This window comes from Natator depressus, chromosome 5 (assembly GCF_965152275.1).
Source record: "Natator depressus isolate rNatDep1 chromosome 5, rNatDep2.hap1, whole genome shotgun sequence".
NCBI lineage: Eukaryota > Metazoa > Chordata > Testudines > Cheloniidae > Natator > Natator depressus.
In genome coordinates this window covers 126,673,407-126,695,740 of record NC_134238.1, presented here as the reverse complement: position 1 = coordinate 126,695,740, position 22,334 = coordinate 126,673,407, and the positions used below count along the sequence as shown (strand labels likewise).

The following is a 22,334-nucleotide window of genomic DNA, read 5'->3' as shown; positions in this document are numbered from 1 at the left end:
GAGTAGTCAGCCTGGAACAAGCAAATGTGTGACTGACCTCTGCAAATGTTCTCTCTCTTCAGCATAATGCAACTGTGATTCCACAATGATGGCCACTTTTATAATTACCTATCACAGTGTACAAAGAGGCAGGTGCCATTAATAGCTACCTATTGATAGGTTCTTAGAAAATGCAAACAATCGGCTAGCATGTCTTTCTCTGTTTTATTTTGCCTGGCATAAATTTGAAATGAAATGTCTCTGCAATGGGCTAAGGAGAATGGAGTTAGCTCAAAAACAAAACTGTTGCTATGAAAAAGCATGGTAAAAGGTGCAGTTTTCACCTTGGGCCCTCCAAAGTAATGGAGACTAGGACATAGCTATTTTTAAATTGCATGAGCAATGGGTAACTGAGCTACAGCTGCATAAAAAAAACACTACAGCTGCGTAAAAAAAAAGTTTGATTTTTATTTATTAACCCAATGTGAGAATTTAATGCAACTAACAAGTGTGCGCTCTTTATTCTTCCTTTTCCTCTCCATGTGTGATAGTGTAGCAGAACGATTTATAATCCAAGTTTCCTGCTGCATCAATAGGGGAACTCTTGAACATCTGGTCTATCTGTATACCATTAAAAGAAAAGAACATTGTTATGTTTTTCCAAAGCAGTGTTTTAGCAACTTCCAACTTAAAACTCCAGCATGGAAGCAAGTATCTGCAGCCACTTACTCATTCTTATTTCTGAATTATTTTGAAAAATTAATAGCATTTAACAGCTTGAAACAGATGATGCTCTGTTAGCTAGTAATTCAGTAGGCCTCTGCAATGTGAATGTTGTAACAATGGGTTAGTGGTAACTCCTAAAGCCACTGAGTAAAAGGATTTCAAAACACTCATTTCCCTCATCCAAGAGACGTTATTTTAAACAGAATAGTCTTGCTGCCTTTCTAGGAAGCAACTGTCATTATATACCAACGTGCACTTGAGTGACAGATACTGTAGTATACAAACCTCTTCAGCAGTGAATTTGTCAGCCTGTGTCATCATCATGTGTTTTAAGCTAGTTAAAACAGACACAGAGAGAAGATTAGTTAGATGACGCTAAGTCAGAGTAAGGATAGCACAGTCACAGTTCCTCACAATGAAATAATTATAGAATACTTTATTTTTCAACCTTGTCTTTGGAATATTTTAAGTTATAGAAAAAACCCCTCTGTTACCATTCTATTTACTGTGTAGTTAAATTGTTTACCTTTAGACAGCTGGCTAATTCCCAACTAGATAACACCTGCACACTGTTCAGTTGTGGTTTTAGCTCAGTAAGTACCAGTTTGGAAGGGCAGTGAGTGTCCTTTGAGCAGAAAGTAGGGTAGGACTCTTGCCTAGAGTGAATCCAAGCAGCTGTTCTCTACTCATTCCTTAGGTTTGGACTTAGGTCCAATCTATGTACAAAGCTGGAGTGCTTTAACTAATGGTGCAATTTAATACCAATTTAATTAAAACAGTACAACTTTGTACTGGTTTAAACCTGGATAATATTAGTTTAAATTTACAGGCACAAGCTATCCTGATATAAACACTTAAGCATGCAGCTATAGCAATTTGTAGTGGGGTTGCATCAGTTTAACTAGGTATACAGATCTAGTTAAACTCATGCAAAACAGTGTGCAGTCAAGCCCTAGCAGAGATAAGGCAGGATCACCTATATGTCGCAGCAAGAAGAGAACTGTTGCATCTGGCTGGAAAGCATCCCTAGAAGAGTCATGCTACTGCCCTTTGCAGGATTAAGAAGGATGTAAAGGAAGATATGGATCTGATGGGGAGTGAGGGTGATACGGTGCGGAGGGGGAGAGAGACTGAGGAGTTCACTTGTCTCAGGTTTATACACCACAAAGCCCAAGATTAATTAAAAAAAAAGTTACAGGGACGAATAATTTAAAACTTAGACAATGAAAAAGTAAAAGGATATATACAAATCCAGTTCAGAGTTTAAGCACCCACTGGGTTTTACTACTTACAGGTTTTCATGCTGTGCTAATAAAGGAAATTTATTTAGCCTCTCATAGGAACTTGAGCATTAGTGAAAAACACTAAACACCCATCTGCAAATGTTCAAGATGCTTCTTATGCAAACAGCTTAAATATGCAAGCTAATATTTAAAAAACAAAAAATGTCTCTGGCATGCTCCCTAGAGAGGAGAATGGAAAGTAAACTTGCCACGCTTTATCCCTGCAGGAAAACTATTTTAATAGTTTTATTGTCACTGAATATACAACAGTTTAATTCAATGTTGTCCACTTGTACAAATGTATGGAACACAGATAAATTTCTTACAAATATAAGGTTTTTAAACAGTATCTGGTTTGCTTAGTGGGGAAAAGCACTAGTAATTATCTTCCTGGGCATTATTACAAAGTCACTCATTTGCTCTGGTCTTGCATTCTGTTCCTGCACTTTATTAATTTAACAATATGTAGTCATTTGAAAATTATAAAGCTAGTGACCTGAAAAAGAAAGAATAAACCTGTTAATTTACCAGTTAATTCTCAACATAATCCAAAATACTTAGATCTCAACTGCCTACTATAATGTGACTATCATGATTCTTGATAGGCTTGATAATAAACACAGAAGTAAACTTACTAGTCTTTGTGAATGTGTCCTTTACCATCTGGATCAAACATTTTGAATGCATTTAGTATGGTCTCTTCCCCATCCATACCTGCAGAAAATAACAGATGCCAGTGTGGCTCAGCTGATAAAACACTTCCCACTGGTTGGAATCTTTCACAAGAACAGTACTCAGGCCCAGTAGTACAATGGGTCTATGGTACTGGAAGTGCTGTCTCTACACGTAACAGCATTTGAAAGCTACAGAGGTGTGTTTGAGGAGGAAAAAATGAGAGAATGTATTTGGATTCCATTAGAATAAATGAAGCTGACTGAGCAATTTTAAGGGGGAGTGAAAATTTTAAGACTTTTTTAAAAGAGAGGGGGAGACTGCCTCTTCTGAATAGCAGGTGTGTATACATCCTCTTTGAGACATCAAATGAAGGTCACCTTTTTATTTCTGGTGTCTGCTCAGGTGTAAATTAGTCTATGGTCCTTCAAGAAATGACATGTTTACTGGTCAATATGACTTCACTGAATTATAGCAGGCTCTGTAATATCAGGCAGTGGTGTAATTTGCATTTAGTCAGGGAACAATATACGTACATTATTTTGAAAATCAGTCTGATATCCTAAGAAATATGAGCAAATTCTATTGTGTAAATTAATAATAAAAAGAATAAAAATTAGAGTTGTAAGGCCAATTTAAAAAAAAAATAGGTAGCTAAAAATAGCCTCAAGTCCATCCTTAGTTGTCTAAATAATTGGTTAGATATTTCAAAAGTGCTGAGAACCCAGCTGCTGTTATATATTAATGTTTAGCTGTTGTATTTGTGTAAAGTGTAGTGCGGGGTTGGGGCTGACAGGCTTTATGAAGTCCCCAGGGAGCAGAGGTGGATGGCTATAGTAGCAGCGTGGCAGCCAAGAAACAACAATGGGGATAGATGAGTCTGCTCTGGAGAGAGTGTTGCATGGCAAGACAGTTTAGGAAGAAGTTAGAGCCATCCCAAGTGGTGGGCAAACTCTGCCAGGGTCTCGAAATGGCATTACAAGTTTCACAAAGATTTGCCTGCAAGCAGTTAAAAAACTTAAAACCTTAAAGAATTACTTGGCAAAAACTGGAGCTCATGTTAGAACACTATCTCTAGCAGATATCAGCTGGATCATGTCAATGTTAATCACTAATTTCCTTTTCAAATACATGTCATTATTGCCATGGAGTAAGGACTGACTCTTGCTACGTGCCCAGACATTTTAATTGAAAAATACCTATTGACATCTCTGATGCAGGTGAGCTTTGAGTATCATTTAGAATTACCAACATTAAGAATGTTCTATGAGCAGTAAAGTTGAAGTAAATGATTAAAGCCTTTTCAAAAAGGTACTGGACATACGGGGAGGTTCGGATTAAGGCTTGGTCTACTACACTACACAGTAAAGTAGCTTACGTCAACCTAATTATGTCAGTGTACACATTACAGCCTCGTCCCGCCAATATAAGTGCCCTACTACACTGACATAACTCCACCTCCCCTAAAGGCATAGGGCTCATGTTGGTGTGGTTATACTGCCTTACTTACATGAGCTGTTGGCTGTCTTGTCAATTTCATGGCTCCAGGGCCATGAAATTGACAAGAAAGCTGGGTAGCTATAGCCCAGCTGCCCCCAGCTCCTTGCTCCCAGCAGGCTGTGCCTGCCCAGCTCCCTGCTCAGAGAGCTGAGAAGCCCGAGCAGCTGCCCCTGTTCCCAGCTGGAAGTGGGGAGCTGAGAGCCGGAGGGACAACAGGACTCCTGTCGGAGAGCTGTGCAGAGCTGAGCCCTGGCTCTCAGCTCCCCACACTGCCCCTCTTCTGTTGGTGGAAGTGCTCCTGGTGAGGTTGCAGTGGCTGTAAGTCTACCTGAGATTGACATAAGTCTGTATTATACACATGCCCTAAGGAACTTCTGAATAACGGTCTATACAGACCAGGGATGGGCAAACTACAGCCCATTAGCTCCCACTGGGGAGCAGGGTCTGGGGCTTTTCCCGCTCCAGCCGAGGCACTGGGTCGGGGGCCGCACCACGCAGCTCAGCCCCACTCCGGCGCTCCAGCCAGGGGCCACAGCACGTGGCTTGGTCCCACTCCGGCGCTCCAGCCAGGGCGCAGGGTTGGGGGCTGCACCACACGGCTCCCAGAAGCTGCAGCATGGCCCCACTCCGGCTCCTACGTGCTCCAATGGCCCCCTTTGGCACACTAATGGGAGCTGCAGGGAACGTGCCTGCAGATGGGGCAGCGTTCAGAGCCGCCTGGTCACACCTCCGCGTAGGAGCCAGAGAGGGGACATACCACTGCTTCCGGGAGCTGCTTCAGGTATGCGCCGCTCAGAGCCTGCACCTCTCCCCACGCCCCAATCCCCTGTCCCAGCCCTGATCCCCCTCCCGCTCTCCAAACCCCTCACTCCCAGCCCAGAGCACCCTCCTGCACCCCAAACCTCTCCCCAGCCCCACCCCAGAACCTGCACCCCTTCCTGCACCCAGGCCCCAGCCCTGATCTCCCTCTCGCTCTCTGAATCCCTGGGTCCCAACCTGAAGCACTCTCCTACATCCCAAACTCCTCATCCCCATCCCCACCCCAGAGCCCGCACCCCAACCCCAATTTTGTGAGCATTCATGGCCTGCCATACAATTTCTATTCCCAGATGTGGCCCTCAGACCAAAAAGTTTGCCCACCCCGATATAGATAGTATTAAACTCACCAAGTAACTTTGCTCCAAAGAGATTCAAAAACATTGTGAAATTAATGGGTCCAGTGGCTTCCTTGAGCATGGATTCTAGCTCCTCATCTTTTACATTTGTTTTACCTAAATTAAAGGAAAAGGTCTTTCAGTGTACAAATACCCATACTATTTAGAGTTATAATAGGCAAAGCACCCATCTTTGGTTCTAGGCACCTTTACCAACATGTACTCACTGTATGATTGCCCCCCAAAATACTTTAACCATTTCAAGACAGCTTTCCACTTATTTTCTTTATTTTGCTTTGTAACTTCCTACAATTCTTTAAATAGAATCCCCTCTGGGGGAGGGATAGCTTAGTGGTTTGAGCATTGGTCTGCTAAACCCAGGGTTGTGAGTTCAATCCCTGAGGGGGCCATTTAGGAATCTGGAGGAAAAAAAAAATAAAAATTGGGGATTGTTCCTGCTTTGAGCAGGGGGTTGGACTAGATGACCTCCTGAGGTCCCTTCCAACCCTGATATTCTATGATTGGATAAATGACTTTAGTACCATAGCACTGCTAATGCTCTACAAGTCAGGGAATCACTTTGTCGTGGGTGGGGAATGGAGTTCAATAGCTGTAGTTGGCTTCTGAAAAGAAGAGCTGCAAAAATCTGTCAAAAGGAGTTGATAAAGCTGTATGGCTGTACAAATCATGCCTTCCAGTTACAGGATGATTATGGGGAAAATGTATACATGAGGCACCACTAATGACCACCAACAAGATCTGCAGGTGTCAACTAGAAAAAACAGAAGAGGCTTAAAGGGAGAGTATGCAAAATGGATTGGTTTTAGGTAATACATGCATGCAAGTTTCATAGGACTTTCCTCCTTACAGTAGATGGCTCTTTAATCTAGCAGAAAAATTGTTGGAAACTGAGGCTAGACAAATTTAGAAGATGCAATTTTTTTGGCCAGTGAGGGTAATTACCCATGGGAACAACTTAGGTAGTGATAGAATGGATTCTCCATCACTTGCAGTCTTCCAATCATTTCTAGAAGAGATGCTATAGCTCAACCAGAAATTATGGGCTTTATGCAGGAATCACTGGGTGAGGTTCTGTAGCCTGTGTCATGCAAGAAATCAGACCAGATGATCATAGCTGTCCCTTCTGGCCGTAAAATATATTAATTCACTCTTTTTTAAAGGGGGGGAGGGGTTTCTAAGGATAGGTTAGTGGAGCTCAAATATGGAAAATGTGGGAGTTATAGTCCTAAAATACTTCAACATTTTAAAAAGAAACCTTCAATTTTCTGCACTAATAGTGTGACACTATCACAATCCTGATAGTGTTTGGAGAAATTACTGTAGAATTTGGCCTAACAGAGACAGGAGTAAACTGAGAAATTGGAATTCAGTTTACAATCCCATCTGCTTCCAAAGTTAAAAGGTGTTGGGTCTCTGGAGCTCTGGGTATGTTCTGTCTCTATCAGGTCTACAAATTCAAATATTTACAGTGTTAAATAGTCCACCACTTAGCACTTACAACTATGAGTTTAAAGTGAGTAAGTGTACATTAGTAAAGTATATCTCTACTCTAGTGTACTTACCCAAAGAAGCATAGATATCTTTCAAGTCTTCTTTATCTATGAATCCATCTCTGTTCTGATCAATTAATGTGAAAGCCTACATGACAGAATAAATATACACATAATATATTCATGTTTTTATCTGTTATAGCTTTAGAAAAGCTTTATGTGTACCTGTGTTCAATACAAGTTTGAACTAAGAGAGAACTGTATTTCCCTATATTTTTTTACAGTAAATACACATTCTTTAGTAAAAAGTTACATGAAAAAATGTGTATGCCCAGTGTGCTAAGCTTTTACTTGTCATATTTCATATTTTCATTTCATTACTTACTAAAAAGTGATGGTTTTGTTTTGTCTCTTAATTATACTTTAAACTGCAAATCCCTCTCTTTTAATAATAAGTGTAAAGTGAGTATGAATTCTTTTTAAAACAACTGTTATACTAGGGTGCTGAATATTTTCCAGAACAATATTACTCAACTTGGAATTGCTGGAGAGCCACTTGATCATTGAACAGACTCTGAGAACCAGAAGACAGTCATACTGATGTTTAGACATTGTGTTTTGTTGTTGCGTCTCAGTATCATTGCATGGTAATACAACAATGTGACACAAATATTATATTCTGAGTGTGTTCATGATTATATTGTGGCTATGACTCTATTTCACACTCTTTCCTGTTCCTTAACTTTTTCTTGTTGCTGGCAGTGAGGAGGTACATGCGGCACCTGTTTCTTGGCTCATCTGCCTTTCCCCACTCCATATCTGCTTGCTGAGCACTGAGTGTAACATGTCAGGTACCATGGAAAATCCTTTGTGATTGATCTGTGTTGATCATGGTTGTTCTGATGGAGATAAGACAGTAAAAGGCTACTCCCAACCAAGAGCTAAGTGCATTGCTGAAGCCATTAAGTACCACTGCACACGATATGAATTGTTGCTTTGGCAGAGACAAAGACACAGGATATCCTCATATTATGTGGAGAGGGATCTGAACCAAAGGCACAGACCAGAATCCATCCTGTTTAACTCTTAAGTCAGTTAATGAATGTGCTTTATATAACAAGCTGGCTAGAACCCATTTCCGAACATGTACAACCTTTGAGAAATTCAGGTCCCAATGCTGTATCTGTGACCTGTCTCATTCAAATATATACGCCTCCTATATTGTCTTACTTCCTTAAATTCTTGGATCTGTGTCTGCTCAAAGTTGGAGAAGACATTAGAAGACGCTCTCTGAGCACGTTTGGCACCACCTTCCTTCTTTTTGGTTTTTCTGCTAGCCTGAAAAGAGATGAAAGAATAATTTTGATCTACACTGGGAAAGAATAAATATATCATTTACTCCATTGTTCTTCTGAAATACACACTCCAATTAATACTTGAAGAACAGCAAAACATAAGTTAAAACTTTCTTTCTTTGCTAAGATACGACTCTTAAACATTCATACTTTAGATTTCAAAATTACTGCAAACACAATGCTCTCTCTCAAATCATAGTCCTTTTCCTAGGAGTATCATGCAGATAAATGCCCTGGTCTCCCACCAGAACCATGGTTTCCCACATGGGTTGAACTTACCATCGTTACTGGAGAGAGCTGCTGTGCCTTGCTGTCTTTGGGAATCTTACTTTATAAAGTGCCTCTCCTAGGGAGGGGTGGGGCTAATCTTTGCAGCTAGCATGTCCCAAAGGAGATGTCAAACTTCTGGCTCACAAGACTTGCTCCATACATGGACAGACTTCCAACATATTCCCTGGTCTCTAGTGGATAAACAACTGTTGCTTATACTTGAAATCTCCTTAAGTGATCTGCTGTCTAGATTACCGGTGATGAGCTAAAATAGTGATGGTAGCACACTGTGATGTTACTATACATAACACTGCATAGCAGCTGTACTCAGTAATGGTAAATTTCTCTGGATTCTCCTAAATATATGTCTCTTTTAACTGCAGAGGTATGGGATTTAAAAGACTTTAAAAATAATTATTTTGGAAAAATGTTACCTTTTTCCTCCTTCAGATCTATTGCATTCCTTATCTTTTGAATGGTTTATTTACAGGTACAGCAAGTTGCTGCGGGTGCTATCAGGAACAAATAATCATGTCATGCCATACACCTTCAATGAGGACTTTTATTTTTGAAGAACTTAATTGTTGTTTTCGTTCTGACTTTTCGATGGAGGAGTTTCCTGCAAATTAAGCCTTCCCTCCTACCAACCTACATGCAGACCTCTCGACACACAGCACACAATGCTCACATGTCCCTCCAAGAGCCCATTCCACCTGCTCCAATCATATTTTTGAAGGGGCCGCTCCCATTATATAACTAACATATTGATACACAAAATACATACCAATTGTACAAATACAACACGCAAATATAAAAATGATCTTAAGACATTCAAAGCTATAACTAAATGTAAACTATACAACTTCATTTTCAGCACTACCCTCGGTGCTCAAAAATGTAGTAGTCATCATTAAAAAACATGCTGTGACATTATCAGTCATAGCTCCATGAAACGTTAGTGTGTTTTGTGAAACAGCTTTAAAGTGAGAAATAAAAGAATCATGACTGTAACTGAACTGATCCTTTCATAAAAGATAAATACAATTCATGTATCCAAGGTTTTTGAGTGAACTAAGCCTAGTGTGAAATTACCTGTGAAATGTCAATTAAATGAATTTCATTTTATATTATCATTAGTTAGCTCTGGAAATCAAAATAGTGCGTCAACTCTATGCATGCAAATATCTAAAAGTGAGAGAAATAATTAAATTACTGGTTAGAGAGTTATCCATGTCCTCTCAAGACAGTGGGTGCTTTGGGGGATATTTTTATACATAACTTGACCTTTGCCTAATTTTGCCAGTAACTTTATTTTTACTGGAAACTTAGTATTGATATTTATCGGGGAAAAAAGAATAGTGCTCTGTTCTCAAGATATCAGTAAAGCTATATAGCTCTATTAAATATTTTGTCAGTAGGTTTTAAAAGCAGTACTGGGAATATTAGTATTTCTCATGTTCTGCGAGGAGTGAATCAGGCCCCTGCCTCTGTGGCAGTGCAGTTCCATTGTTCCATAGAGGGGGTGGATTCTAAAGGCCATGGATCTCTCTTGTGGAATTGAGTCAGCTAAAGGCTTCACGTGCATGATCACTCAGGGTGGGATGTCTTGAGGGTGGTGGGGTGACAGGACTGGTTTCTGTGTGTATGCTCCACTGCTCTTGTCTCGAGGAGGGCTGAAGTAGCCTTCCCTAGCAGCTCTGCAGACTTGTGACAGGGACAAGCTTCCCTTTTCCCACCATGACTCCCCTACAGCCTTAGCCCAGCTATTCAGGCTGGTTCATGGACTGAAGATTGCCTCCCAAGAGCATAGGAGAAAAACACAAGTTGAATTTTACCAAAGTTGCAGTACATCCAGGGTACAGTTTATAACAGGATATTCTAAGCTGTGTACATTGTGAAGAACATAGGTATTGTCATACAGTAACAGATCAACAGTCCATCTAGCCCATTATTTTTCAGTGATTTATGGCAGCGCTTCAGAGAAAGATGTGGTGGTGTGCTTTCATCTAACTACATAATCTATTCCACAGGGGGGAATATTTCTTCTTTAACCTAACTAGTGACCAGCTTATGCCTTGATTCAGTGAGAGCTCTTTGATTTGATAATCTAGTTTATATATCTGCAGATGCCATTCCTATTTATAAAAATATCTAATCTTTTAAACATTTTGTTGCAACAATATTGACAGAGGGTTTCACGGCTTAATTCTACATTATGTGTAGCAGTCACTCCTTTTATCCGTTCTAATCTTGTTGCGCTTTAATTTCATCAAGTATAATTTTGTTCTTGTTTTATGGGACAGAAGTAGGAAATGCTGAGCCTGATTCTCCATTGCCCTGAACCTGTTTGTCATCTACACCAGCGCTTCATAAGAATGACTACACAAGGGTGCAGTACAATAGAAAATCAGGTCTGCTGCCACCACCATGGGAAAATGCAGCTGCTCCCTTGAGGTTTTGCTCCCCTTTGAAGTATCTTCAAAAGTGAGACGGGAACTATGTAAATAATTTACTTTGCCCCTACACACACAAATAGGTTGCACATTTCCATTATGCAAAAATGTGATTTGACACCTCCATTTCAAACTCATGTTAGTTTAAATAAATGTAAGTAAAAAAAGTTTAGAAAAAATATCTTGAACTTCCAGCCAGGTTGAAGACATAAACTTACAAAGGGAAATAAATGTTATGTGTGGTATAGTTAACTTGTGCTGTATTGAAGAACTCTATGGGAACTCTAATTGGCAGGACTCCAATAGTGCCTCACAGCAAAGGGCTAATTCATTCTTATTCTGTTTACTTGACTTTCACAACCCATTGCACAGAAAATATTTAAATGATTCTAGCGGTGGTCTGAAAAAGGTAAACAAAAAGGCATAAAGAGGATTTTAAAATATAATTCCAGCATGCATTAGAGCCTCTTGAAACAATCTGAAATTAAGTTGTAGATATAAATATATAATTGTAGGGTTTTTGTATATTTTAATATAGCTATCTGAACATTTCCCTAGAAATCACAGGATAAAGCTTTCTAAAATGAAAATATAAACTATCCAAAGTAACTGTTAATGAGACACCTTTTGCTTTTATCTGTTCTTAATTAACATAATTAGTATGAAATTGTACAAGGAACTATGTAATCCGTCTAGCTTTCCCTCAAGCTATTCTAAGAATGTATAGTGAGATGATTTTTAGGAGGACTTTATTTAAAAATAGTTTCTTACGTGGGATCAGCAGGAAGCATGGAATGGCAAAATCTAAAGATAACACACCAGTCCTTAAACCAGGGCCCTCAGAGAATATCAGAATACAGCATAATTAGCAAATGTTGTGTTTGCAGCTGCCTCTTCTACTGAGAGATGAGATGAGAGAGACTGCTTCTTTCACAGATAATGTGGCACGCTAGACTAAGACACAAAAAAGTTTCTAATATACTACACTTTCTTATAATACACATGTGCCTTCCACAATATGTAAGTTAGACTTCAATTCTGCAATGGACATCCTGTACAGCCATGCTGGTCTGTGTTAGTAGTTCACAATGCAGGAGTAGGCACCAAAGGGTTGAATCTGATGAAGTGGGTTTTAGCCCACGAAAGCTTATGCCCAAATTAATTTGTTAGTCTCTAAAGTGCCACAAGGCCTCCTCGTTTTTGCTGATACAGACTAACACAGCTACCCCTCTGAAACCTGGCACCAAAGGGAAACACTTGTAAACATGTTTTGTTTGTCATTTAAATAAAAATGTCTGTAGATGGAGTTCATACAGTACTTCTTCAAGTTGGGGACAATACATTCAGTTTGATTCTTTTCTGATTTTCTCGCTCATCTGCACCTCTAGAGTCAATGGCATTTGGAATAGAGCTTAACTGTTTTAGCATGTCATCACACCGTTGGTAATTCAAGCTAAGAGAGCTGCTGCAGGAACAGGTTTTATATATTTAATATTTTTTTTAAAAAGTCACCTAGAATTTCTTTCATATAGAATAAAAGGCGTGTAGAGATAAAGAAAAATAAATGAATGAAAAATACCGGCTGATTGTTACTACATGAGGTCACCGGGCGCAGCGGGCGCGAAGGAACGTTACTGGGGCCACAAGCGGCGCCTGCGGCGGAAGTCCCCGCACCCCCGAAACCTCCTGCGTCACCCGCCCCCGACAGGCTTACCCAGGCAACTGACTCACACGCACCAGAGTCCCACCTCCCCGGGGCTTGCACGTCACACACACACCTGACACACTTGCACGCCTGCCACACGCACACCAGAGTCCCACCTCAGTAATGAAATTTCTCAGCCATTTAGCAGGCGCAGTTCTGGAAATCTGGTGATTTTATGTGACACGATATCCTTCTGTGTATAGGTGATGAATATACCTTTCCTTATTTGCACACATCACAAACTAAGTGGGTTGTAACCCACACAGGGCTCAGGACCCTGCACTCCGTGTCCTTGGCACACACACACCATGTCAGACGCAAGCCCTTTGTTGTTTTCCCTGCCCAGAAGAGGTGCCCAGGGGAGTGACTGATCGGCAGGGCAGAGGTGGCCACTGCCTCTGTGGGATTCAGGTAGGGTGACCAGATTAAACGGAGAAAATATCGGGACACATTGGAGAAGCAAAATAAAAAAAAAAAGCGGCCGGAGTTGCAGAAGCAACACTCACCCACACACACACCCCACGATGCGGGACAAAGACCTAAAAATTGGGACGCCTGGTCACCCTAGATTCAGGGCCTGGGGAAAATGTGTTAAACGGCAGAAGTGGCCAGGGCCTAGTGTTCAAAACTGGTGTGACACGTAGAAGCATGAGAGGTCTTGTGTGTATGTGTGTGACGTGCAAGTGTCGGGGGGGCTCTGGTGTGCATGTGGCAGGCGTGCAAGTGTGTCAGGTGTGTGTGTGACATGCAAGCGCCGGGGAGGTGGGACTCTGGTGCGTGTGAGTCAGTTGCCTGGGTAAGCCTGTAGGGGGCGGGTAATGCAGGAGGTTTCGGGGGTGCGGGGACCTCCGCCGCAGGCGCCGCTTGGGGCCCCACTAACGTTCCTTCGCGCCCGCTGCGCCCGACTAACGGCTCTGCACGCGGGCCGGGGCGGGGCGCTCCCCCTCTCAGGCTGCCCCGCCACCGCCACCGCCCTGGGCTGCTCTACCGGGCAAGCGCAGGGCAAGGGGCGGGTTCTTACCTCGTTGTGAGGCGCTGGGGGCGGAGCTAGGCAGACCCGCCCGCTCCAAGAAGGGAGAATCACCCTCGCTCCCAGCAGCCCCGCAGGCGCCCTTCGCCTCCACGTTCCCATAATTCTCCGTGGGGGTGGGCTCTCTTTTCACGTCACTTCCGGCTCCTTCCGGTTTCACCGAGATGGTTCCCCCGGTGCAGGTGTCGCCGCTCATCAAGGTAATGGGGCTGGACGCGTTGTCCGGGGTTGCTGGGGCTCGAGCCGGCTCCCTCGGCCCCGCCAGCCTTCTGGGGCGGAGCCGACCCGGGCCCGGGCGGGGGAAGGTGACCCTGGGGAAGGTCAGAGCTGTGCCTCGTGGGGGATCGGCTCAGATCGGGCTGCGCCGGCCGCTCCCCCGCTGCCTTAGTTCGTGTCTCTGAACCGCCTCCTGGCTGCGGGCCCGGCTGGCGCTGGGCGCCTCTTCAGTCCGGGGAAACGGGCCGGCCTTGGCGCCGCCTTCGCGCCCCCGTCGTCCGTTAGCGGGCGGGGGCCGCTCTCTGCCGTGTAGTAAACTGCTCCGTGTACGAATGTGCTACTGGTAGCAGTTACTGATACGCTAGACGGTAAGAAGCTGCTATGGTAGTAAACGGCTACCTGATGTAGCAAATCCCTACAGGTAGCAGCTTCTTGCACTGTACTGTGTGTGAAATTGTGACGTGTGGAAATTATTTATACATATAGATTGTAAGAAACAGCTTTTGTAAAAAGATGATACTTGATTTTTACATACTTGAAAACTGTTATCATGCTTCAATTTTTCCTTATAGGTCATGTTTTCTAGATCTTAAATATTTTTTTCTTTTCTGGACTTTCTCCAATTTGACCACATCTTTCCTGAAATGTGGTGCCCACAACTGGACACAATACTCCAGTTGAGGCCTAATAAGCGCAGAGCAGAGTGGACATCCCAGAGTGATGTTCTGGTTTTTGCAGCAGCGTTACACTGGTCACTCATATTCAGTTTGTGGTCCACTAGGACCCCCCTAGATCCCTTTCCACAATACTCCTTCCTAGGAAATCATGTCCCATTTTGTATGTGTGCAGCTTGTTATCATTCACAAACTTTATAAGTGTACTCTCTATGCCATTATCTCAATCATTGATTAAGATTTTGAATAGAAACTTTATCCAGAACTATTCCCTGGAGAACCCCAGTCATTATGCTCTTTCAGCCTGTGAATCACTGATAAGTACTGTCAGAACTGTTTGTTTTCCAACTAGTTTTGCACCCATCATATTTTAGCTAGGTTGCATTTCCATAGTTTGTTTATGAGAAAATCATGGGAGACTGTATCAAAAAGCCTTACTAAAGGCAAGATGACCACTTCCTCTCCCCCCCCCCCCCCCACAAGACTTGTTACACTGTTAAAGAAAGCTATCGTTTTGGTTTTACATGTGAGACTGCTTGAATTACCTACATCAGATGTCCTTTTTTAGCAAAGTAGGACCTGTCACTGCTGCAGGTAGCACAGTCCTACAAATAGCATTTTCACACACATGTGTAAGAAACAGCAAACTGTAGGGATGTGCTTCTACCTGTAACACTGCAATCTTATGTAGCTAATTCCTACAGATAACAGTCTCACATAGCAGTTTCTCACACCATAGGTATCTGTAGGAATTAGCTTCATCAGATTGCAGTGTTACAGGTAGCAGCACATCCCTACAGTTTGCAGTTTCTTACAAGCATTTGTGTGTGTGAAAATGCTATCTGTAGGACCATGCTACCTGCTACCCTTGGCCCGTGCCGCTTCCCGCAGCCCCCATTAGCCTGGAGCGGCGAACCGCAGCCAGTGGGAGCCATGATCGGTCAAACCTGCGGACCTGGCAGGTAAACAAACTGGTCCGGCCCACCAGGGGCTTTCCCTGAACAAGCGGTGGACCGGCTTTGAGAACCACTGGTGCAAACATAGCCTCAGTAGGTTAGATCAGACAAAGAGGAGCTGCAAAGACTAGACATTGGGATGCCTGTGCCTTTAAGAACCCAGCCCTGGGAAGCTGATGCTGAGAGGTGCTGTCTGTGAGAGGGGAAATAAAAAAGCCCCTTTGCCCCCCACCATTTTTGCAAACACTGATGTCTCAGTCCCGCTGGGGTAACTGTTACCCCCTGTGCCCCTGCCTGTGCCAGGTTTTACCCTCTGCCAGCACCTCACCACGAGCCTAACTCCTGCTCCTCCCCCCCATCCCTGATTTTTGCCCTTTAGCCCCTCTCCTAATGCTGCCTCCAGCTGCTTAACCCCTGACAAGTCAATTTCTGCCCCCTGTTCAGACCCTGGCCACCCCTCTGCTCCGATTTGCCCCCTTTGCCCCTTTTTAACTCCTGTAAATAGCAGTCAGCAGAATTTTTACGGCTAATAAGGGCAGGGTGAAGGGCAGTGGCTTCAGCAGATGTTACTGAGCATGCTCAGTTTGTGTGACCATACTGAAAAGCCACTTGGATCAAATAAAAAAGCCTCTTCCTCCTCCCCCTGACAAACTTTTCAAGCACTAGTGTCTCAGTCTCACTGGGGTAACTGCTACCCCCTGTACCCCTGCCTGTGCCAGGTTTTGCCCCCTGTCACTCTCTGCCAGCGCCTCACCCCTGGCTTAACTCCGCCTCTTCCTCCCCTCATTCCTGATTTTGCCATTTAGCCTCTCTCCTAATGCTGCCTCCAGCTGCTTGACCCCCCGACCAGTACATTTCCACCCCCTGCTCAGACCCTGGCCACCCCCAGCTCCGATTCACCCCCTTTGCCACTTTTTAACCCCTGTCAAAAGCAGTCCCCAGAATCTTAGGGCTAATAAAGGCAGGGTGAAGGGCAGTGGCTTCAGCAGATGTACTGAGCATGCTCAGTACACTGTAAGTAGCACATTCCTATGCAGAGCAATTTACTACACTACACCTGGCGCTGCGAGCTCAGGGTTGGTATCTGGGCTGGGCTGGGCTGAGCCGGGCTGGCCTGGAGGAAACCCTCCTGAGCCACGCTTTAAGGTGGGGGCCAGCCCTGGGCTGGTGCCTGTTCCTCCTCCCAATGGTGGGTGGTGCCTAGGATCTCAGCTACCCAAGCCCCAGGTACCATCTAGCTTGTTCCACTGTCCTGCAGCCAGAAAACCAGCATCCCTCTCTGTATGCAAAATAAAGTATTTCCTTCCTTCGGCAGTTCACCAGGTACTCAGCCCTACTGGTTGGGATGCTCTACGGGAAGAAGCGATATGGTAAGTGCCAAAAACTGCATTTATTGCTGCAGGAGAAACTATTAAATTTAACTCACTGGCCACTAATATCTAAGACCCTGCTATATTCTGGTGGTCTCTGACGTATAGGAGGTCAGGCTAGATGATTTGGTAGTCCCTTCCGGCCTTAAACTCTGTGACTGTCTATTTTGACCAATCAGTTCCTAGTGTGATTAGCGGAATAAGACATAAGTCTGTGTTTTCATTTCTTTGCAGTGTTGTAATTGTGTTGGTCCCAGATGAGACAGACAAGATGGGTGAGATAATATATTTTATTGGACCAACTTCTGTTGGTGAAATAGACAAGCTTTTGAGCTACACAGAGCTCTTTTTTAGTGACCTGAAGTTGGTCCAATAAAAGAGATTACTTCATCCACCTTTTCTTTTCAGCTTGAATATAAAAACAATTTATTATCATTTTTATTAGAATATAAACTTTGAAATTACAGTCAGAAGTTTATTAGTCTTTATTGATGCTGGTGTATTTGGGATTATGTTTGCTAAATCCAGTCAATAGAAAAAGGATTAGGTATAATTAAACATTTGTTGGTAATTTGTCTACTTAGTTTGATGTCTTGAATAGTAAAGTGAGCATACATGAGGATATACAAAATATTAAGCTTTTAATTATATATATATATATATATATATATATATATATATATATTGTATGGCACCTTGAAATTGGTGAGCATGTTGTCTGGCATGTGCATAAAGTTCTTGTTAGTATTAAATTTAGGCATGGCAAAGAAAAGCCTGAAGGAGGAATGTGAGGTAGCTTTGAAGATGTTTTTCAGGAAGCTTCTCCCAAGGGCAGCATAGAAGAGGAGAATAGCACAAAGGTGCTTGTTTGAAAACCTAACTGGTGGGGGAGGCTGTTATCACTGGCCAATCAGAGATTGGCATTTGAGTAACCAATGCAAAACTATCTGAAATAGAGGATTGAACCACTTTGACTAAATCAGTTTTTTATCTTAGTTAAGTCACTGTTTCACAAAAAGAACACTGTAGAGATGAGCCATAAGTCGGTATATATGGCATTGTGCACTCTAAGTCAACGGTTCTCAAACTGTGGGTCATGATCCCTTTTTAATGGGGTTGCCAGGGCTGGCATTAGACTTGCCCAAGCCCCACAGCCTGGGGCCGAAGGCCGAGCCTGAGGGCTTCAGCCTGAGCAGCAGGGCTCAGGTTACAGGCCCCCCGCCCGGGACTGAAGTCCTTGGGCTTCCCCCCCACCTGGTATGGTGTGACTTGGGTGGGCTCAGGGTTCAGTTGCCCTCCTGTAGTTGTATAGTAATTTTTGTTGTCAGAAGTGGGTCGCGGTGCAATGAAGTTTGAAAACCGTCGCCCTAAGTGTTGAGGTTTGTTGCATCACTATAGCTGCCCCAGTATAAACACTGCACTGGTGTAAAGAGTTAATGCAGTTTTACACCAGTGTAGTATGTTGACACAAGATTTTTGCACTGCTTCATTTACACTGGTACAAAAAAGTATATGAGGTCAAAGTCCTTCCGTTTTAGGATGATGAGTCTGCATTAAATGCCTTGGGTAGAACAGAAATACTTGCTTCTTAAGCTCTTGTTAATTAGCTTGCAAAAAGTTTGCACTGTGGAAGATGAAATGTATTTCTTCACTGACTTGAAGATGCAAAATTCTAAAGTATTTAGTGATAATTAACTTAAAACTGGAGCCAGTTGTATGCAAATTTTCAAAGTCCCACTGGCTAAATGAGTTTGTTTTTTTTCCCATTGAGGAGGTAGTTTCTAAAAGTCTTACGTGTAGAGAGCCGTAGATAAAAGATTATGGGTAAATAACATTTTTGTTCAATGACAGACTACCTAAAGCCTGTTGCTGAAGAGGAAAGGAGAATAGAAGGTGAAGAGAAAAAGAAGCGTGAAGAATTGGAACGAATTGCAAAAGAACTGGCAGAAGGTATCTTTTTTAAATGTTAGCATACCCATTCTGTATCCTAAAAGTACATAGAAAAACACTGTTTGAAGGTTTTTAAAAAAAAAAAAAATAGACACTGTCAAGTGGCTTAGATGAACATGGATGAAAATGTTTTCACATATGGCTTTTCATTTAAATGTCTTTATTAAAACTAATACCAGCATGGTGGAAAATACAGATATCAGTGTGTTAGTGCATGATTATCAGAAAATAAAACTCAAAAAAACCCTATTTTAATGTAGTTGTCCAAGCTGAAACACAGTACAAACACTGTACATTACAGTCCTAAACAGCAGAAATGGTGACAAACTAGTTATTTTCAAGTACTCAATAGTAAGTCTTTATATTACAGGCAAATAGTTTTATAAATCCTATTTATTTAAAGTAAGGACAATAAAATAATCAAACTTTGAGTTTTTTCATTGGAAGAAGAATCTCTTTGGGAAGATTTTTATTAGACAACAGGCTGAACTAGATGATGATGCCAAGATCCTTCTCATTCTGTGTCTCAGTTTTCACTTCATATTAAGTCTGTACTAATAAGCACCAGATATTAAGAATAAGCTGAAATTTTGCCCACAAGACTTTACTGTCTTCTCACATCTATATTATGCCAGGTGAGAATGGGCGCTAAAAGGAAGGTGCTAAGTCAGTTCTGACTTACTGGTGTAATAACACCAGTTACTTCTCAGATTCTGGCAGTAGAGGCAGTAATGGAATGGGTACACAAAATTATTTTTAACACTTGCAGACTCTGTTGGTTGGCCTTGGCTGTGGAACAGCCTACTTAAAAAACTAATGGGACTTGTACGGAATTTTAGGTACGCGAAACTTAAATTTGGTTAAAGTGTGTTCCTGGGAGTAGCAACACCTTCAGAGAGTCTGAACATGAATCTTGAAAGCTCACACATTTTATTAGTACAGAGGTTGCCAGACTCTTTTCTTAGGGTAGGGTCCTTCATTTTCATAAAGCGTATAATGGAGAGTGGGAATATAGGTAAACTGCTTGCTTCCCATTAACAATTGCCTAACATCCCTGTGGTAAGTAGAGCAGTTACTTGCATTAAATATTTAAATGTTACTTTTCCATATATTATTGGCTCACTGAATGCAGGTTAGCTACTAGAAGTGAAGAGAGTCAGCAGCATGTGGCCCAATTTGCTATGCACAGACTACACTTTGGGAATGTCTGTATTTGAAACGCTGAATCTTTGAAACATTGAAACTTTAAACCAAACAGCTTCAGAGTGAACACAGGGAAAATGTAAAATCATTTGCTAAAAGCTGGTTAGAGAGAACTGGCAATCTTCCAAGATTTTTTTTTTTTTTTTAAGAGGTCATCTTTTTCTTCACAGAGGCTTTGATATATCTGTGATGTGTTTGCATTGTAGAGCAGTGAGCTAACCTGACTCTCTCTCTCTTCCCTTTCAGCCAGTGAAGAGTCTATACTGAAATGAACAAATTGCATTGGACCTCATTTTCATCTTCAGCAAAATCTGAAGCCCTGAATTAGCTATGTTAAGTTCATTTAAGCACTATATTTACTGTTTCCATCAATAAATACTTGTGAACAGTATTAATTCATTGATTTTTGCATATACTATAGAAAGTACAAGTAAGAGTTATTGATGTAATGTAGGAATAAGCAAATATTCCTTTATGTATCTGGTAACAAAGCAATAACATCCCTTCTGCTAAAGTGACCCCAACATGTCTAAAAATGCAAAGTCACTAATTGAGGCTCTGTCTTGATGGGTGAAAGCCAGTTTAACCATGGTTAAAATCATTGCTACAGCATAAGCCTACAACTCCTGTATTTTTAACCATGTATTCAAATTCAGAACTGCCTTTCCAGTGTCAAACATCAGATTGGACTGCCTGTACTCAGTTCTCATTATGTTACTGAGTGATGGGTGTTTCTAAAACTGTCTTGAAAATGAATTTTTTCTAATGAGTAAATCAAAAGGTACAACGTTGTAATGGGCATACCTTACAGTCTAACTCAGGAAACTTTGCATCTGTAACTGTTACGGACTGAACAGTGTCAACTTGAGGTCTTGTATTCAGTTTTTTTACTTTTAATTTTTTCCTAACTTCACACCTGTAAACGCCCAATGGATTAAAGGGTTTAATATTTTCAAGATCACTACCTTCTTTTCGTACAACCGTATCAGGATTTGAACTAACTTATGGCCATCAGTGTAATTACATGTCTCTTAAAGTGAACATCTGATGTTAAACACGTCTCATGTCAAAAGTTCACTCATATAAAGATGGAGGGGGCTGGGGAGACAGGTGAAAATACTTGCCATTTACACCTCAAATCAATTGACATTTAATGCTAATTTACTTTCTGAAAGAGGTACTTCCAGTGCTGCTATGAACTCTGGAGTGGGTCAGTTTAAAGTATCCATTTTGGATAGCCAGCACTCTAATATGTCTATAAGAACAGCCCCATAAGGACATTTGAACGTAACTGGGAAATGTCAGACTAAATATGGTCTTCAGCACTTTAGCATATGCATTAATGAGTCTGCTGATCACCTTCTTATTCTTGCAGATTCCTGCCTTCTTCACTGCAAGGTGTGGCTAATGTACTGAGAATAAGGCAACTGAGCAAAAGTTAACTCCCTGCCTTTTCTGCAGAGAGGCATTATATTGTTTAAATAACCACTGTAAATGTAGATGAATTCCCTTGCTTTCCATAAACATCCATTGAACATATTTAGGCCACAGTGCTGCCTGAATAATCCTATGCTTGGTGAACACAATTTAATAGCAAACTAAAGCAGAAATAATAGTATGAGCTCTTGTAAACCCAACACTTGTATGTTAGAGCTGTGCTCAGACCTCACCTTGTCTTAAGACAGCTCTGTGCCTTTCCCTTGGTGGGGCAGGATGTGTTTCCTCTCTTACATGAGGCTAGGGCAGTGGTACCCCAGACTGTGGGGTGTGCCCCCCTGGGGTGCAGAGGAATATTCAGGGGGGCTGGCAGGGCCTGGGCCAGCCCCCATGGAGCACCACCCAGCCCTGCTCTGGCCATGGCCCCACCCTCAGCAGCTTTGGCCCCAGCCTCTGCCCTCTTACCCCTGTCCACACACACACACACACACACACACACACACACACACACACACACACACACACACACACACACACACACACACACACCCGGAGCTACAGCCCTCTTCTGGCCCTGGTTCCTGGGGGTGTGTGATGTGAAAAGTTGGGGGACCACTGAGCTAGGGGAAGAGGGATTTCTGTATCCCATTCTTTGCAGTAGCAGAGGGCAATACCTCTGAGTATGCATTGGGATGGAGCAGAAAGGTAGTGATAGTGGAGGAAGGTCAGAAAAGAGGGGGAGGATTTATGGGGGAAATGAGGGTGATGAGAAAAATTGGAAACATGAATTCCAGGGGGGAAAAGGTTTACCACAACATAAAAATGGGAAGGTGAAAATAAAGGAGTAAATATACAGAGCATGTAAGTTTTTAAAAAAAAAAAAAAAAAAA

General features: G+C 42.3%; 2 protein-coding genes across 2 annotated transcripts; one reads left to right on the top strand and one right to left on the bottom strand.

Moving 5' to 3' along the window:
* Positions 1-461: 461 nt before the first annotated feature.
* On the bottom strand, positions 462-13,810 carry MYL5 (myosin light chain 5). Its single transcript, XM_074953607.1, has 7 exons — positions 13,630-13,810; positions 8,056-8,163; positions 6,898-6,973; positions 5,327-5,431; positions 2,624-2,702; positions 991-1,039; positions 462-600 (listed from the first exon to the last, which is right to left on the bottom strand). Exons 1-7 carry the CDS (start codon positions 13,738-13,740, stop codon positions 499-501), a joined length of 630 nt encoding a protein of 209 aa, XP_074809708.1. The 5' UTR covers positions 13,741-13,810; the 3' UTR covers positions 462-498.
* Positions 13,693-20,967, top strand: ATP5ME (ATP synthase membrane subunit e). Its single transcript, XM_074953609.1, has 4 exons — positions 13,693-13,838; positions 16,800-16,854; positions 18,706-18,804; positions 20,254-20,967. The coding sequence occupies exons 1-4, from the start codon at positions 13,803-13,805 to the stop codon at positions 20,277-20,279; spliced, it is 216 nt and encodes a 71-aa protein (XP_074809710.1). The 5' UTR covers positions 13,693-13,802; the 3' UTR covers positions 20,280-20,967.
* Positions 20,968-22,334: the final 1,367 nt, after the last annotated feature.